General features: G+C 40.3%; 1 protein-coding gene across 1 annotated transcript in view; it reads right to left on the bottom strand.

Moving 5' to 3' along the window:
- Positions 1-18,192, bottom strand: part of ADAP1 (ArfGAP with dual PH domains 1) — a 183,490-nt gene that overhangs the window by 128,491 nt on the left and 36,807 nt on the right. Inside the window, exon 2 of the mRNA XM_056804318.1 lies at positions 12,081-12,211. Within this exon, the coding sequence (XP_056660296.1) occupies positions 12,081-12,211 (131 nt within the window). The remainder of the gene's footprint in view (positions 1-12,080; positions 12,212-18,192) is intronic.

The raw sequence follows: 18,192 nt of genomic DNA, 5'->3' as shown, positions 1-18,192 counted from the left end.
AGAAAGACGAGGCCACTCTTTCAGCCACCATTTTTCATTCCCTATTTTCTGACACTCTCCTGTGAGTATTTTCTTCCCTCCCTGTCCCCCTTCTCCTTCATTTCTGGAACCATGACCTATGTACAATCATGTCAACACTACCACTCTTCCTGGATAGGGTATGTCATTCTACTTCCCTTTAGCCCTATTGACAATCTCTGGTAACTTTCTATATCAGAGTTCCTCTCTCTGGTCACCACTCGATGACCAGCACACTGTTTTCTCTCCTCTCTTAGATTATAGATTCTTAGACTATAGGCTAAGGGCAGGGAATGCCTTTCCTTTTGTATTTGTATCCCCAGCATTTAGGCCAGTGCTTGTGTAAGATTTAAATTAATGTCCAATAACTCCAAGTATTATATTTTATAAGATTTATTAATAATCACTTGAAATAGAAGAAATAAAAGAACAAAAGTAAAAGCCTGAGTAAAGAAAAGTTTTCCCAGCTGTGATCCTGAGAAAAGAGAGAGGGGCAGAGTCACACACCAACTTTATCTCCAAAACGTAAGGATGTAATGTGAGAACAAAACTGGGATGCTGGGATTTAGAGTCCTGGGGAGCAGATTCTCATTACACACTTGACACATAATAACTGACAAGTGTTTATTTATTTGTTCATTTATTCCTGCCAAAACAGGACACCTTGTTTGGCCTGGATGAGAACTGCATTCAGACTGAACCCTTGGAATACCGGACAGGACATTCAACTTTGGTCTAGTTGGTTGGCTGAGCCAGTCCTGAGAAAAACATCCCCTGGGACTTCCAGCTAGGACCCTCCCTCCCTCCTTCATTCTCCAGAGCAAAACAAAACCAGAGGGCATCCACAGGGATTAAGAGGGTGAGATGGCCTTGTTGTTCATTTCTATCTGATGCGAGGGCTAGATCTTGGTCTAGGTCAGCTACTATGAGACAGAAGCCATTTCCTTTTTTGACTCTATATTTTGAGCTCTTAGCACCTTGTACAATGGATTGGAAACTTCTCCATTAGACTACAAGCTCCTTGAGGGTAGGAACTATCTTTTTTCTGTTTGTATCCCTAGCACTTAGCAAAGTACATGGCATACAGCAGATGCTTCCTAAGTGTTTACTGACTGAAGCTTTTTTTTTCAGTCAAGTCTTACTCTTCATGATGCCATTAAAATGTTAAGAAATATCTGACAAAATAAATAAAAATACAAAAAAAAGTATCATGCTGTTCCATCTTTTCAGCTTTGTCTGACTCTTTGTAACCCAGTTTGGAGTTTTCTTCCCCCCTCCCCAGATTATTCATTCATTTATTTATTTCAGTTATATATAGAAACAATTTTTGACAATTGTTTTCTGAGATTCAGATTTTTTCCCTTCATCCCTTTCCCTCTTTCTTCCTCCCTCCCTCATAACTTATTTATGCAATACTACTTAGGGTTTTCTTGGCAAAGATTTTAGAGAGGTTTGCCATTTCCTTCTCTAGTTCATTTTACAAAATGAGGAAACTGAGACAAATAGAGTTAAGTGACTTGTCTAGGGTCACAAAGATAGTAAAATTATGAGGCTACATTTGAACTCAGGCACTCTATCTTGGATTGAGAGCCAGGCCTAGAGACCTCAGACACTTCTCAGCTTTGTGATCCTGGGCAGGTCACTTGACGCCCATTGCCTAGCCCTTACCAAACAAACAAATACCTAAATAAAATACAATTCCTAGCTTGGTCTGAGTTTGAATCCTACCTCTATTACAGATTAGGTAACCTTGGATAAATCACTTGAACCTCCCTCTGCTCCAGATTTCCCATCTGGATAACAGATAATAAAACAAAACACCCAGTGGGTAGTATAGTTCTGAGGATCAAATGAGATAAACATGCAAATGCTTTGTAAATCACAGAGGGCTATATTATCGGGAGCTGGTATCAAGAGCTGTCAAAGCTTAACAACTGGCTGATGGGACCAGGGGAGAGGTATCCATAACATATTTTTAAGTATAATTTGTGTTATTAATATTTTCTCATCACTTTAACTTAGACCAGAGATATCAAATACTCAGCAGAACTGCTGCCAAATTCATGCAGCAGAAACAGGTTAAAATTTAAGTGAGAAATATTTAACAAAATAAATAAAAATAAAATAAAATATCATGGCATCCAGCTGTTTCAGTTGTGTTTGACTCTTTATGACTCCATTTGGGGCTTTCTTGGCAAAGATACTAGAGAAGTTTGCCATTTCCTTCTCCAGCCCATTTTATACATGAGAAAAATGAGGCAAATTAGGATGAAGTGACTTGCCCAGGATCACACAGCTAGTAAGAGTCAGATTGAATTTGAACTCAGGTCTTTCTGACTCAAGGCCAGCACTCTATCCACTGAGTCATTTAGATAATGTTAATATATACTTTTCTATCATCAACATGCAGCTAATGGGATCCTTGTATACAGCTTGGTAGTCCCTATTTCTACTGGAGTTTTTTTCAAAAAAATCTTTACTTTCCATCTTAGAATCAATTCTAAGTATTGGTTCTGGGGCAGAACAGTAGTAAAGGCTGGGCAGTTGGAATTCATGCCTTGTCCAGGGTCACAGAGCTAGGAAGTGTCTGAAACCAGATTTGAACCCAGGACTTTCCACTTCTAGTCCTGGCTCTTTATCCACTGAGCCCTTATTGTAGTGTAATACCACTAGCCTAGACAGTCAACAAAACAAGAAATCACGTCCTAGTTTGTAGCATTTGCTGATTTCCAAGGCATTTCTGCTTACACGGAAGATTTAAAAATCTGCGAGCTGGCTCAGCTGGTTCTAGTACCCTTCTAGCTGCCATTGGTGGTCTTATTCTCAGATCGCCATGGCAGAAAGGAACAGGGGTACTCAAGCTAGAAAGCAGAAGAAAGGAATATCTGAAAAAGAACTGCTTCTCTGTACTTCTTGCTAGGGATCTCTTCACTAGGATGGGATTTAACTCTTAAGAAGCAGGGATGTCCTTTTTTTCTCCCTTTAAATCTTAGTATCAATTCTAAAACAGAAGAGTGTCAAGGGATTGGCAATCAAGGTTAAGTGACTTACTCAGAGTCACACAGCTGGGAAATGTCTGAGGTTGGATTTGAACCCAGGTCTTCCCAACTCCAGGACTGATGCTCTATCCACCTGTGCTACCTAGCCGCCTCCAAGGATGTTCTTATTGGAAGGCTCTTGGAGGGTCCTTTTTTGATCCAGTACAATTGCCAGGGATCTAAAAATCCAAAGGCATATTGCTGGCTCTTCTCTTTTCAAGAAGGAAAGATCAAGTAGAAGCAGGGTTCTGGTTTGGTTTTTCCAAACAGGGGATACTGCTGTGGTCAGATGCTGGTGATGTACACAAAAAGGGGAACTTCCAGGAATCTGTAAGTAGCTGCCATTCTCTATTCCCCATCTAACTCCTCAGGATTTTCTCAGGGAAAATCAACCAGGAAGTACAATATTTTATTAAGTGTTGACTATGTTCCAGGTACCATGATAGATACCAGGATACACATTCAAACATGGGATGGCTTTGGCCTCAAGAAGCTTATATTTATTACTAAGGAAAGCAATTGTTCACAGATGCAGAAGTAAGCCACTGTTTGTTTAAAGTGCAGTGATAAAGAGGAAGGGCAGTACTAACAGCTGAGGAAATCAGGAGAGATTTATTATTTTAAAAAAATTATTATTAAGAGCCAGGCCCGACTTCCTGTCAAGATGGTGGCTTAGAAGCAGCAAAAGTTCAGACCTCTGAAAACTCTTCCTTACCGATCACAAACTGAATGCTCTTAGGGGACTGAAATTCAAACTTAACAACAGGACAGAGCCAGGGAATCCTCCTTCTGGACTCAAATAAAAACATACGCCCCCCAAAAGCCAGAATCCTAGGTCACTCAGGTCTAAGGGAAAGGCAGAAAGAAGGTCGCAGGACCCCTCCCCCCCAACCCAGAGCGCTGAGCCCACAAGAGCAGCAGCGGGAACCTCAGGGCCTGCAAAGGTGTTGTTTTGAAGGGCGTACCTTGAAAGCAACCTGGGTCAGTCTCAGAGCGTCCAATACAGATGGCAGGGAAGCAGCCTGAGAGAGATGGGGGGAGCCTGTAGCCCCCTGGCTGGGTCCTTCCATCTGAGGCTCACATGAGGTTTTTGCCTCAGGGTACATCCAGACCAACCCAGCTGAACCCAATCCCATCAGGAGTCCTCAGAGCTCAGGGAGGTCAAGACCCCTCCCCCCTTAGAGTGCAGGGCCTTCTGAAAGGACAGGGACCTCAGGGCCAGCAAAGGCACTGAGGTACCTTGCGGACAGTGCTGTGCCAGGCTTGGAGCGTGTAAGTAAGTCAGCGGAGAAGCAACTGGAGGGAACTGAGAGCAGTAACACTGGAAACGCAGAAGACAGTACAGCTGAGGAGAATGGACAATTTGCCTGGGGCTAAAGCCTGGGACCATCAGACAGATACACTAAGAGCCAGTCCCCCCCTCACTCAGATTTCTGACTGGAAAGGGGAAGAAAAACCACAGAGATGGAAAACAATACAGAAGTGCAAAAGCCTCCAAACAACAAGAAAAGCAAGAAGAAGGGGGTGACTTTGGACACATTTTATGGAGCAAAAATACAAAATACAGAGGAGATATAAGAGGAAACACAAACAAATGCTCCAAAAAATTCCAAAGAAAATGGAAATTCTCCACAAACTCTTGAAGAATTCAAATCAGAAATTATCAAAATGATGGAAGCCTTGGCAGGAAAAATGGGAAACAATGCAAAAGGAACTCAGCAATCTGAGAGACCAAAATATGCAAATGCAGAAACAGCTCGAAGCCTCAAAAAACAGGTCAGACCAAATTGAAAAGGAAAACCAGTCTTTAAAGGTCAGAATCAGGCAACTGGAAGACAATGATCTTGCAAAAGAGCAAGAATTAATAAGGCAAAGTCAAAGGACTAAAGAATTAGAATAACATAAAATATCTCACTGACAGGGTGACAGACCTGGAAAACAGAGGAAGGAGAGACAATCTGAGAATCATTGGTCTACCAGAAAAGCCAGAAATAAATAGTAATCTTGATATCATAATACATGATATCATCAAAGAAAACTGCCCAGAGATTCTAGAACAAGGGGACAAAATATGCATTGAAAGAGTCCACAGAACACCCTCTACACTAAATCCCCAAAAGACAACTCCCAGGAATGTAACTGCCAAATTCCAAAGCTTCCAAGCAAAAGAAAAAATCTTACAAGAAGCCAGAAAAAGACAATTTAGATATAAAGGAACACCAAACAGGGTTACACAGTACCTAGCAATTTCCACTCTGAATGACCATAAGGCACAGAACATGATATTCAGAAAAGCAAGAGAGCTAGGTCTTCAACCAAGAATCAGCTATCCATCAAAACTGACTATATACCTCCAGGGGAAAGTATGGGCATTCAACAAAATACAATATTTCCAAGTGTTTGTAAAGAAAAGACCAGAGCTCTGTGGAAAGTTTGATAATCAAACACAAAGACCAAGAGAAACATGAAAAGGTAAATATGAAGGAAAGGGAAAAGGAGAAAAATGTTATCTTTTTCTTTTATTCAAACTCTCTTCTATAAGGACTACATTTATATCAAATTATATATATTAATATGTGGGGAAAATGTAATGTGTAACTCTCAAAATTGTATAAATCATTAGAGTAGTAAGAAGAATCATGCATAGGGAAACTTTGGGGCATCAAGATGACATGGAGAAAGGGGGGATAGAAAGAAAAAGGGAGGGGGGAATCATTGATGGTACTAAGATATACTTTAAGAAATAGAAAAAAACTAAATAGAATAATCTTTCTCACACAAAGATACACATGGAAAGGGGAGGGGAAGAATTCTCCTATAAGAAGGAGAGGAAGAGAGTTTTTACTTAAACCTTACTCTCAGTGAAATCAACTCTGAGAGGGAAGAGCATCCAGATCCATTGGGATCTTGAATTTTATCTTATCCAACAGGATAAGGGAGAAGGGAAAACCAAGGGGGGTAGGGGGGGAGGGAACATGAAAAGGGAGGGAAGGAGAGGGGGGGGATGGGAAGGGAACAAAAAGGGAAGGGCTAGAAAGGGAAACATATCAAGGGAGGGGACTAGGGGGACTGATTTAAAGTAAATCACTGGATTAAAAGATTATAGCTAAAGAAGAAAGGTCAGAATTAGGGGAGGATATCAAAATGCCAGGGAGTTCATAAGTGACAATCATAACTTTGAACGTGAATGGGATGAACTCACCCATAAAACGTAGATGAATAGCAGAATGGATTAGAATCCAAAACCCTACCATATGTTGTCTTCAAGAAATACACATGAGGCGGGTTGACACCCACAAGGTCAGAATTAAAGGATGGAGTAAGACCTTCTGGGCCTCAACTGACAGAAAGAAGGCAGGAGTGGCAATCATGATATCTGATAAAGCCAAAGCAAAAACAGACCTGATCAAAAGGGATAGGGAAGGTAATTATATTTTGTTAAAAGGAACTTTAGACAATGAGGAAATATCATTAATCAACATGTATGCATCAAATAATATAGCACCCAAATTTCTAATGGAGAAACTAGGAGAATTGAAGGAAGAAATAGACAGTAAAACCATATTAGTGGGAGACTTAAACCAACCATTATCAAATTTAGATAAATCAAATCAAAAAATAAATAAGAAAGAGGTAAAAGAAGTGAATGAAATCTTAGAAAAATTAGAATTAATAGACATGTGGAGAAAAATAAATAGGGATAAAAAGGAATACACCTTCTTCTCAGCACCACATGGCACATTCACAAAAATTGACCATACATTAGGTCACAGAAACATAGCACACAAATGCAGAAAAGCAGAAATAATGAATGCAGCCTTCTCAGATCACAAGGCAATAAAAATAATGATTAGTAATGGTACATGGAAAACCAAATCTAAAACCAATTGGAAATTAAACAATATGATACTCCAAAACCGTTTAGTTAAAGAAGAAATCATAGAAACAATTAATAATTTCATCGAGGAAAATGACAATGGCGAGACATCCTTTCAAACCTTTTGGGATGCAGCCAAAGCGGTAATCAGAGGTAAATTCATATCCCTGAATGCTTATATTAACAAATTAGGGAGAGCAGAGATCAATCAATTGGAAATGCAAATGAAAAAACTCGAAAGCGATCAAATTAAAACCCCCCAGCAGAAAACCAAACTAGAAATCCTAAAAATTAAGGGAGAAATTAATAAAATCGAAAGTGATAGAACTATTGATTTAATAAATAAGACAAGAAGCTGGTACTTTGAAAAAACAAACAAAATAGACAAAGTACTGGTCAATCTAATTAAAAAAAGGAAGGAAGAAAAGCAAATTAACAGTATCAAAGACGAAAAGGGGGACATCACCTCCAAAGGAAATTAAGGCAATCATTAAAAACTACTTTGCCCAATTATATGGCAATAAATACACCAATTTAGGTGATATGGATGAATATATACAAAAATACAAACTGCCTAAACTAACAGAAGAAGAAATAGAATTCTTAAATAATCCCATATCAGAAAATGAAATCCAACAAGCCATCAAAGAACTTCCTAAGAAAAAATCCCCAGGGCCTGATGGGTTCACCAGGGAATTCTATCAAACATTCAGAGAATAGTTAACCCCAATACTATACAAACTATTTGACATAATAAGCAAAAAGGGAGTTCTACCAAACTCCTTTTATGACACAAACATGGTACTGATTCCAAAACCAGGCAGGTCAAAAACAGAGAAAGAAAACTATAGGCCAATCTCCCTAATGAATATAGATGCAAAATCTTAAATAGGACACTAGCAAAAAGACTCCAGCAAGTGATCAGAAGGGTCATCCACCATGATCAAGTAGGATTTATACCAGGGATGCAGGGATGGTTCAATATTAGGAAAACCGTCCACATAATTGACCACATCAACAAGCAAACCAACAAGAACCACATGATTATCTCAATAGACGCAGAAAAAGCCTTTGATAAAATACAATACCCATTCCTATTAAAAACACTAGAAAGCATAGGAATAGAAGGGTTGTTCCTAAAAACAATAAACATTATATATCTAAAACCATCAGCTAATATCATCTGCAATGGGGATAAACTAGATGCATTCCCAATAAGATCAGGAGTGAAACAAGGATGCCCATTATCACCTCTACTATTTGACATTGTACTAGAAACACTAGCAGTAGCAATTAGAGAAGAAAAAGAAATTGAAGGCATCAAAATAGGCAAGGAGGAGACCTATCACTCTTTGCAGATGACATGATGGTCTACTTAAAGAATCCTAGAGATTCAACCAAAAAGCTAATCGAAATAATCAACAACTTTAGCAAAGTTGCAGGATACAAAATAAACCCACATAAGTCATCAGCATTTCTATATATGTCCCACACAGCTCAGCAGCAAGAACTAGAAAGAGAAATCCCATTCAAAATCACCTTAGACAAAATAAAATACCTAGGAATCTATCTCCTGAGACAAACACAGGAACTATATGAACACAACTACAAAACACTCTCCACACAACTAAAACTAGACTTGAGCAATTGGAAAAACATTAACTGCTCATGGGTAGGACGAGCCAATATAGTAAAAATGACCATCCTACCCAAACTTATCTATCTATTTAGTGCCATACCCATTGAACTACCAAAAAACTTTTTTGCTGAATTAGAGAAAACCATAACAAAGTTCATTTGGAAGAACAAAGGATCAAGGATATCCAGGGAAATAATGAAAAAAAAAATACAAAGGAAGGTGGCCTTGCAGTCCCAGATCTCAAACTATATTACAAAGCAGTGGTCATCAAAACAATTTGGTACTGGCTAAGAGACAGAAAGGAGGATCAGTGGAATAGACTTGGGGCAAGTGACCTCTGCAAGACAGTCTATGATAAACCGAAAGATCCCAGCTTTGGGGACAAAAATCCACTATTTGATAAAAACTGCTGGGAAAATTGGAAGACAGTGTGGGAGAGATTAGGAATTGATCAACACCTCACACCCTACACCAAGATAAATTCAAAATGGGTGAGTGACTTGAACATAAAGAAGGAAACTATAAGTAAATTAGGCAAAAACAGAATAGTATACATGTCAGACCTTTGGGAAGGGAAAGACTTTAAAAGCAAGCAAGACATAGAAAGAGTCACAAAATGTAATATAAATAATTTCGCCTACATCAAATTAAAAAGCTTTTGTACAAACAAAACCAATATAAAATCAGAAGGGAAGCAACAAATTGGGAAACAATCTTTATAAAAACCTCTGACAAAGGTTTAATTACTCAAATTTACAAAGAGCTAAATCAATTGTACAAAAAATCAAGCCATTCTCCATTTGATAAATGGGCAAGGGACATGAATAGGCAGTTTTCAGATAAAGAAATTAAAGCTATTAATAGTGTAAACCTCAAAATTTCTCAGACTTATGAATGTTGGAAATTTCCCCATTGGGGAATCTTCTACTTAAAAAAATTCCCTAGCAGATAGTGAGAATTCTACTTGAATGTGAGGGCTCCTTGCCTTGGGAATATCACTACTCCACCCTACTTAGGACTGCTTTAGGACAGAGAGCTCCTTGAGAACAATGAAAAGTACTTTGATCCATGCTTATGGAAGGGACAGGAAGTTCTTTGAGTCATGACTGTTTTAGAATTGATACAATGGGATACTAAGTACCTATAAAGGTGGGGCAACTTGTAAACTACTTAAACCTAAAAGGGTGATAACTTATTCAGAGGTTTTTTCTAATGAAATTTGTCGACACAGCAGCATTTTTTTCCTGACTTACTAAAGAGATTAAAACTACTCAGCTATGAATTCAAAATGGGCGGTCCTTTAGAAACATCTACAGTGATTGGTAGATGTAAGGACTTAGGGGAGGTGACAGAGAAGATTTTGACCTTAAAAATAAGATCTCAGAGAAGAGCTGGAAAGTCATTCTGAAACATTCAGATTGGAGAGACTCATTCTGAGGAGACTGATTCTGAAACTTTCAGATGGAGGAGGGAGCTGGTGAAAGCAGCTGAGATGCTGCTGGCCTGGTGTCATTAGAAATCCTTACTTAGATCTTATGGTGAGTGTTAAAAAACTGACTGATTTCTCTTTTAAGACTCAGGTCTAAGCCATATTGGCTTTGAGGCCCTTCATACTTATTCCTTTCTTACTCTCTCTCTCTTTCTTTGATTACTCATTGTATTGTTAATTAAAAATCTCTATAAAACCCAATTGACTTGGGTATTTGAATAATTGGGAATATTTCCCTGGCGACCACCTTATATTTGATTTTAAAACCCAAGACACTGTAGTGAAACATATTTCTGCGGTCAAATTTTCTCACCCTCTCTTATATCTATCACAATTTATATCTTCCACTATTTTAATCACTATAGTTTAAGACCTCAACCATTTTAAATCTCACAACAGGCACATGAAAAAGTGTTCTAAATCTCTTATAATCAGAGAGATGCAAATCAGAACAACTTTGAGGTATCACCTCACACCTAGCAGATTGTTCAACATGACAGCAAAGGAAAGTAATGAATGCTGGAGGGGATGTGGCAAAGTAGGGCATTAATTCATTGCTGGTGGGGCTGTGAACTGATCCAACCATTCTGGAAGGCAATTTGGAACTATGCCCAAAGGGTGCTAAAAGACTCTGCCCTTTGATCCAGCCATAGCACTGCTGGGTTTGTACCCCAAAGAGATAATAAGGAAAAAGACTTGTACAAGAATATTCAATAGCTGTGCTCTTTGTGATGGCCAAAAATTGGAAAATGAGGGGATGCCCTTCAATTGGGGAATGGCTGAACAAATTGTGGTATATGTTGGTGATGGAATACTATTGTGGTAAAAGGAATAATAAAGTGGATGAATTCCATGGAGACTGGAACAACCTCCAAGAAGTGATGCAGAGCTAAAGGAGTAGAACCAGGAAAACATTGTATACAGAGACTAATACAGTGTAGTATAATCGAACGTAATGGAATTCTCCATTAGTGTCAATGCAATGTCCCTGAACAATTTGTAGGGATCTAGGAGAAAAAACACTATCCATAAGCAGAGGACAAACTGTGGGAGTAAAAATACCGAGGAAAAGCAACTGCTTGACTACAGGGGTTGAGGGGACATGTCTGAGGAGAGACTCTAAATGAACAATCTAATGCAAATACCAACAATATGGAAATGGGTTTGAATCAAGAACACATGTGATACCCAGTGGAATCGCGTGTCGGCTATGGGAGAGGTGGTGGGAAGGGGGAGGGGGGGAGGAAAAGAAAATGATCTTTGTCTCCAATGAATAATGTTTGGAAATGACCAAATAAAATAATGTTTAAAAAAAAAAAGAGCCAGGCCTGGAGACAGGAGATCCTGGGTTCCAATCTAGCTTCAGACACTTTCTAGCTGGATGACCCTGAGCAAGTCACTTAACCCCAACTGCCTAACCTTTACTGCTCATCTGCCTTGGATCCAATAAAAAAAGTTTATTACTATTTTTTCAATGATCAATTATTCATTTTCTTTTTTCCACCTCTGCCCGAAGGAAGGAGAGGGAGGAAGGAGAGGGAGGAAGGAGAGGGAGGAAGGAGAGGGAGGAAGGAGAGGGAGGAAGGAGAGGGAGGAAGGAGAGGGAGGAAGTCTTTTATCATTTTAAGCACAGTCAAATAAAATATTCCCACAGTGGTCATGTCTAAAATTCATTTCTTCTTCTGCATATTAGTGCAGCTTTTCTCTGTCATGAAGTGGGCTTCAGGAAAACCTCTTAAAGAGGTGGCACTTGATCTGAGTCATGAAAAGGGCTAGGAGGACAGGGAAGCAGAGGTGAGTTGTGAGAGTGTTTCAGTCATGAGTATGGGGTTGGGGGGTGCACTAGGATGTATATAGGAGATAGGAAGCCTTCCATAGCCCTAGGCAGCATGTTATTTAGACCATACTGGAGCCAAGAGACTTTGATGCTCTTTCTGACCCTGCCTCAACTCCAAGAAGAGCCCTGGGATTGGTATCAGTGTTCTTCCCAACATCCAGCCAGGCAGGCAGGCCTCATACCTCCACTTGTGCTTCATCCCAAGCATCCAAACGGACCGACTTCACTTTGCTGACATGGGGGATGTTGCGATGTATTCCTGAACAGCTCAGGCAAATGAATACTCCAAGGGTGTACGAGGCCCAGTCTGGATCTAAGAAGCCAAAAAATAAAAAGTGATGAAAGTGATGATAATGATAATAATATTAATAATAGCTCACCTTTATATAGCCTTTTAAAATAGACAAATATTACCTTTATAAGTATTATCTCTACAAATATTATCTTCTATCCTTCTAACAAGTCTAGAAGACAGTTGCTATCATTATCCTCATTTTACAGATGAAGAAACTGAGGCAGATTAGCTAACTGTATCAGTCAATATGAAAACAAAGACAAAGATGGTACACTTAAAAGAGAAGGAGACTCATGGTCAGGAGACCTGGACTGTGATGCTATCTAGCTGTGTGATCTTGGATGGGTGATTTTCCTAGGCCTCAGCCTGCTTATTTGCAAAAGGAGAAAGGGGAACAGTATTGGACTATGTGGCCTAAAAAGTCCCTCCCTGGTCTAGATCTATGATCTCATTGATGTCAATCATATAATTATTAAAGATAGACCTCAATTTTTTATAGTAATCATTTGCTTAATATTTTTGCAAATGTGAAAACAACTAAGGACAAAGAAATGAAAGAAGAGGAAGGAAGCAAGGAAGGGCTATATCATTTAAGCACAGTCAAGTAAAACATTCCCACATTGGTCACGTCCAAAATTCATTTCTTCTTCTGCATATTAGTGCATGATTTCTCTGACATGAGGTGGGAAGCACTCAGGAAAACTTTTTAAAGAAATGGCACTTGACTTGAGCCATGAAGGGTGCGAGGGGAACAAAGAAGCAGAAGTGAGATGGGAGTGGGGGGAATAGTTAAATAAATTGTCCCACATTCATGCAATAGGGAGGTCAGGTGGCAGAGTGGATGGAGCACTGGAACTAGAGTCAGGAAGACGGGTTCAAGTCTAGCTTCAGATATTTAATAGTTATGTGAACCTGGGCAAGTCATTTAACCCTTTTTGACTAAATTTCCTCATCTGTAAAATGAACTGGAGAAGGAAATGGCGAACCACTCCAGTATCTTTGCCAAGAAAACCTCAAATGGAGTCCTGAAGTCAGACACAACTGAAACAACTGAACAACAAATGCAATAGGATGCTACAATGCCATTATGATTGATAAGAATGAGGAATGAAAAGAAAAGAAATGAAAAGACTTCTGGGATGATGCAAAGGAAAAAAGGCAGAAGCAGAAGCAGAACACACATGTTAACTATCATCAAAGGAATAACAGAATGAATGAACCAAGAAAAATAATGGAGGGGGAGTGAAAAATCACAACTGAATTTTATATGCTGAGATCCATTTATTTCAGTGCAAGTTGCAATGCACATTTAATTGGTTACATTGATGCTTAACCTTCATTTTCTAATAAATGATTTTGAAATTGTGCCAACAATGTTGCCCATAACTCAAAACTTTTGCTAAATGAATCCTATTTCAAATGCAAAGGGGAAGCTGATGATTTAAAAGAACTCTATTGTGAATTCTTTTATAAAATCGATAATCCTTTTATAAAGCTAACCATAATTCTCTGAATTCACATTTGAAATAAATACAAGTGTTCATACTTGGCATGCAGTGGTGAAAATAATGACTATAAGGATCATACAATCATAGATCCAGTGCTGAAATGGGACCTCAGAGGCTGAAACCTACCTTCTTGGTTTATAGATCATAAAAGGCACAGTTAACATTTATATAGCACTTTAAGGTATGCAAAACATTTAGAAATATTATTTCATCCTCACAACAACTCTAGGAGGTGATGCTTTCATCATCTCCATTTTACAAATGAGGAAACTGAGGCAAGTGGAGGTTAAGTGACTTGCTTAATTTCACACTCTTAGTAAGTGCTCTCAGGCTCTATTTGAACTCGGGTCTTTCTGACTCCAGGTCCAGTAGTCTATCCACATCTAACTCAGTGAACTGAATGAAGCCCAAGAAGGTTAAGTGATTTGCCTAACTTTATTTTATATTTTATAAAAAACCTCTTACTTCTTAGAATTGGTTCCCAGCTGCCCCCCCATAAATCTTTTTGTAAAGATCCTTTAAGACAAATAATCACTATCCCTAAATCTTTATTTTGGTGTAAATAAGGATTTCCATGTATGAGATTTGTTTAAAGGTTTCCCATGTGTGAGACCTGTTTAAAGCAGGATTTGCCTCAATTCCTGCAACCTCTCCTTTAGCTAAGGCTGAAAAAGACCCCTTGCTTTAGGGGCATTTCCAGGGCACCCACAAATAGAAGAAGGTCCATCGGCCTCATTGGTCAGTTGGCCAGATGCAAGGAAACCTTTTATTTCCACCTATTTTGTCTCAGGCAGATTCCCTCCCAGGCAAACCAGTTGAGAGCATCTCGACTTCTCCTCTAACCAAAGCTAGGCCAGCTGTGGATGCCTCAGAGCCCTATCAGGAGCTACTGTAGAGAATGAGCACAGTTCCTGGGCTCTGCTTCTCCTTGTGTTCCCACATGCCCACGTCACTCCATCCTGAGCCTCAGTGACTGCAAGCACTAAATGAGGGCTCTAGGTTGAAGGAACAAGTCTTTCATGGTCATTGAGTGATGACCTGCCCTGGGTGAAGGAGCACGAGACAGACAGTCTCCTTCTTAGTGTGTGTTGCAAAAGAGATGCTTGCTCGTCTGGTGTGCTTGTTATGGGGTGCATTCTGGTTTGGAGAAGGGTGAACCAGACTGGGTCTCCAGGCCCTTCCAACTCTTTTCAATTCTATGATTTGGAGTTGGTGGCACAAGTGGGCAGCACTCAAAGTAACGCAGGACAGACAAAGGTCTGGGGATAAATAGATACAGAAGTAGGATCCAATGACCCAGTGAATACATGTCACCCAATTTGGAAATAGGGCAGCTGGGTGGCTCAGTGGATAGAGAGCTGAGGCTAGAGTCAGGGAGCCCTAGGTTCAAATCCAGCCTTGGTCACTTACTAACTGTGTGACCCTGGGCAAGTCATGGCTTGCCTCAGTTTCGTCATCTGTAAAATGAGCTGGAGGAGGCAAACCACTTTGGTATCTCTGCCAAGAAAATCCCAAATGGGGTCACAAAGAGTCAGGATGTGACTGAAATGAATGGACCAGAGAGCAAATTTTCATAGGTTCATAGCTCAGAGGCTATCTAGTACAGACTCATTATCTTAGAGATGAAGAAACTGAGACCCAAGAAGGCTAAGCAATTTGTTCATGGTCTAACAGATTTGTAAACATCAATATCAGATAGTAGTAGAAGATAGAATGGGGGCTGGGCAGAAGGCCTTAAAAGCATAGGGAGAGGGGACAGCTGGGTGGCTCAGTGGATTGAGAACCAGGCCTAGAAATGGGAGGTCCTGGATTCAAATCTGGCCTCAGACACCTCCTAGCTGTGTGACCCTGGGCAAGTCACTTAATCCCCATTGCCTAGTACTTACCACTCTTCTGCATTGGAACCAATACACAGTATTGATTCTAAAACAGAAGGTAGGGGTTTAAAAAAAACATAGAGAGGGGGAAGCTAGGTGGCTGACTGAACAGAGTGCCAGGCCTAGAGATGGAAGTCTTGGGTTCAAATTTGGACTCCAAGATACTTCTTGGCTTTGTGACCCTGAGCAAGTCACTTAACTTTCATTACCTAGCCCTTACCGCTCTTCTCCCTTGGAAATGATCATTATAATCAATTCTAAGACAGAAAGTAAGGGTTTTGGTTTTGGGTTTGTTTTTTTAAAGACATTATCTTCTGAGGAGCATGTTCCTCCTCCCCAAACACACAGCATCTTGGCTCTGGGTCTCTCTCACTTAGCACACTCCCCCTTCAATCCTCTTTCTAGCAGAGATGTCATAATTTGTTTATTCTGTTCTAGTCATTATGCTAAACATTTACACTACACAGAGTAGTCATTATTTATGAGGAGTCAAGAGCCTGTTCTCACTTTCTTTATACATATTTAATGGATGGTTTGGGTTGCAATTAGCACCCAGGAATTATGGGAAGGAAGCAAGGATCTGATGAAGGAGGAACTGAAGGGTCAGCCACCCTGATCCATTCATAAGGGAGAGCAGCTCCCTCTGAGCAAACCTAAGGTGAAGAGGGCAAATGCGGACCATCAATGACTCTCCATCAACACCCCACCTAGTAATACCCAAGCCCAGCCATGCCACACTCTCCCGTCTGTACAACTATCCCTAATCCCTGGCACAGAGAAGGAGCTTAAAAATACCAGCTGATTGATTCATGCTACTCCTGGATGTGAGGAGCAGAAAAGAAGAGAATAGAAGCAAGGGGAGGTATTAACAGCTCACATTTATATAGCTGGCATTCTCCTCATTTCCCAGGTAAGGAAAAGGAGGCTCAGAAGGCTTGGTGGATGGAGAGCCAGGCCTAGAGATAAGAGGTCCTGGGTTCAAATTTGACCGCAGACACTTCCTAGCTGTGTGGCCATGAACAAGTCATTTAACCTCCATTACCTAGCCCTTACTGCTCTTCTGCCTTGAAATCAGTTCTTAGTATTGGTTCTAAGATGGAAGGTAAGGATTAAAAAAAAAAAAGAATTGCTCAGAAAGAGCTATTTCATAGGATCAGAGCTTCCTAGATGGAAAGAACCTTGAATGTTATTTAGTCTATACTTTATAGATGAACAAAACTTGCCCAAGGCCACGTAAGTAACAAATAGTTGGGGTAGGATTTGACCTCAAGTCCTTTGACCACAAAATACTGCTCTTTCTACTGTACCCCAGTGGCTCTTCACAGTGCTCCCTCCTCCTCCTCCCCCTTCACCTTCTTCTCCTCCTCTCTCTCTCTCTCTCTCTCTCTCTCTCTCTCTCTCTCTCTCTCTCTCTCTCTCTCTCTCTCTCTCTCTCTCTCTCTCTCTCCTCTCTCTCTCTCTCTCTCTCTCTCTCTCAGACTCATACTAAGTATTGGTTCCAAGACAAAAGCTCCAAGACAAAGTAGTTAATTCTCTATCACTAGAAGCATTCAGGCAGAGATTGCAGCCCATCTGTCAGGAATAATAAAGATGAGCTTCCTGTTCTAGAGAGAGGTTAGACTAGGAGACCTCTATGATACTTTCCAAGGTTTAGAAGTGATGATTATAGGATCATATAATATAGAGGTAGAAGAAATCTTGGCAATAAAGTGGTCCAACCTCAGCTTATTTTACATTGGAGAAAACAGAAGCTCAGGGAGGTTAATTGATTTACCCCTAGCCAAGAAAGGAAAGAGGCAAGGAGAGGAGAGAGAAGAAAAACCCATCTATAGTTCTAAATCTAGAATTGGGATTTTTTTCCACTACTTTTTCTCCTTGCCTCTCACCAATATTGACCATGTTCCTTAGGGACCTAACTGCACCCAAAAGATATAACTACAAGCCACAAAGTTGGACAGTCCCCAACCCAGGACTTGCAATCCTTCCAAATTTGAACCATGTCTCAAACTGGAACAAGCCTTCTAATTGGTGCTCCCTTCCTTTTTCATCTCTCCCCTCAGTTATCAAAGCAATTTTCCTAAACTGTAGACTTGACCACTTCTGCTCCCCCACCCCACCCCAATACACTCTAGAACAGTGATAGCAAACCTTTTAGAGATGGAGTGCTGGGTTCCGCCCTCACCCTCCTCCCCAGACTGAGTGCCGTGCCCCTCCCCACCACCACATGCTGGGTATGCCCACCCCCCCCCCCATACCAAACACTAGGGAGAAAGAACTCACTCCCATTGGGCTGCTGGATGGAGGGGTGGGGGAAATGTGAAAAAATGTCCTGAAGCATGGTGGAGAGGGGGCCAGGAGCAGCTCCGCCCAAGACCCTCTGCATGCCATTTTTGGCACCCATGCCATAGATTCGCCATCACTGCTCTAGGATCAAATATAAAGTCCCCCATTTGGCATTTAAAGTTCTTCTCAACCTTGCCCTTTCTTGGCTTCCTAAGCTTCATCCACTTCATTTCCCTTCATCTCTTGGCTCTGGGGCATTTCCACTGGCTATCCTTCCCATCTGGAGCATTCTTTTTCTTCATTCCCACTGATTAGCTATCCTGGTTCTCTA

The sequence above is a fragment of the Monodelphis domestica genome, chromosome 7, assembly GCF_027887165.1.
Source record: "Monodelphis domestica isolate mMonDom1 chromosome 7, mMonDom1.pri, whole genome shotgun sequence".
Lineage (NCBI taxonomy): Eukaryota > Metazoa > Chordata > Mammalia > Didelphimorphia > Didelphidae > Monodelphis > Monodelphis domestica.
The sequence above is the reverse complement of the archived record's forward strand: the minus strand, read 5'-3'. Positions and strand labels throughout refer to the sequence as shown.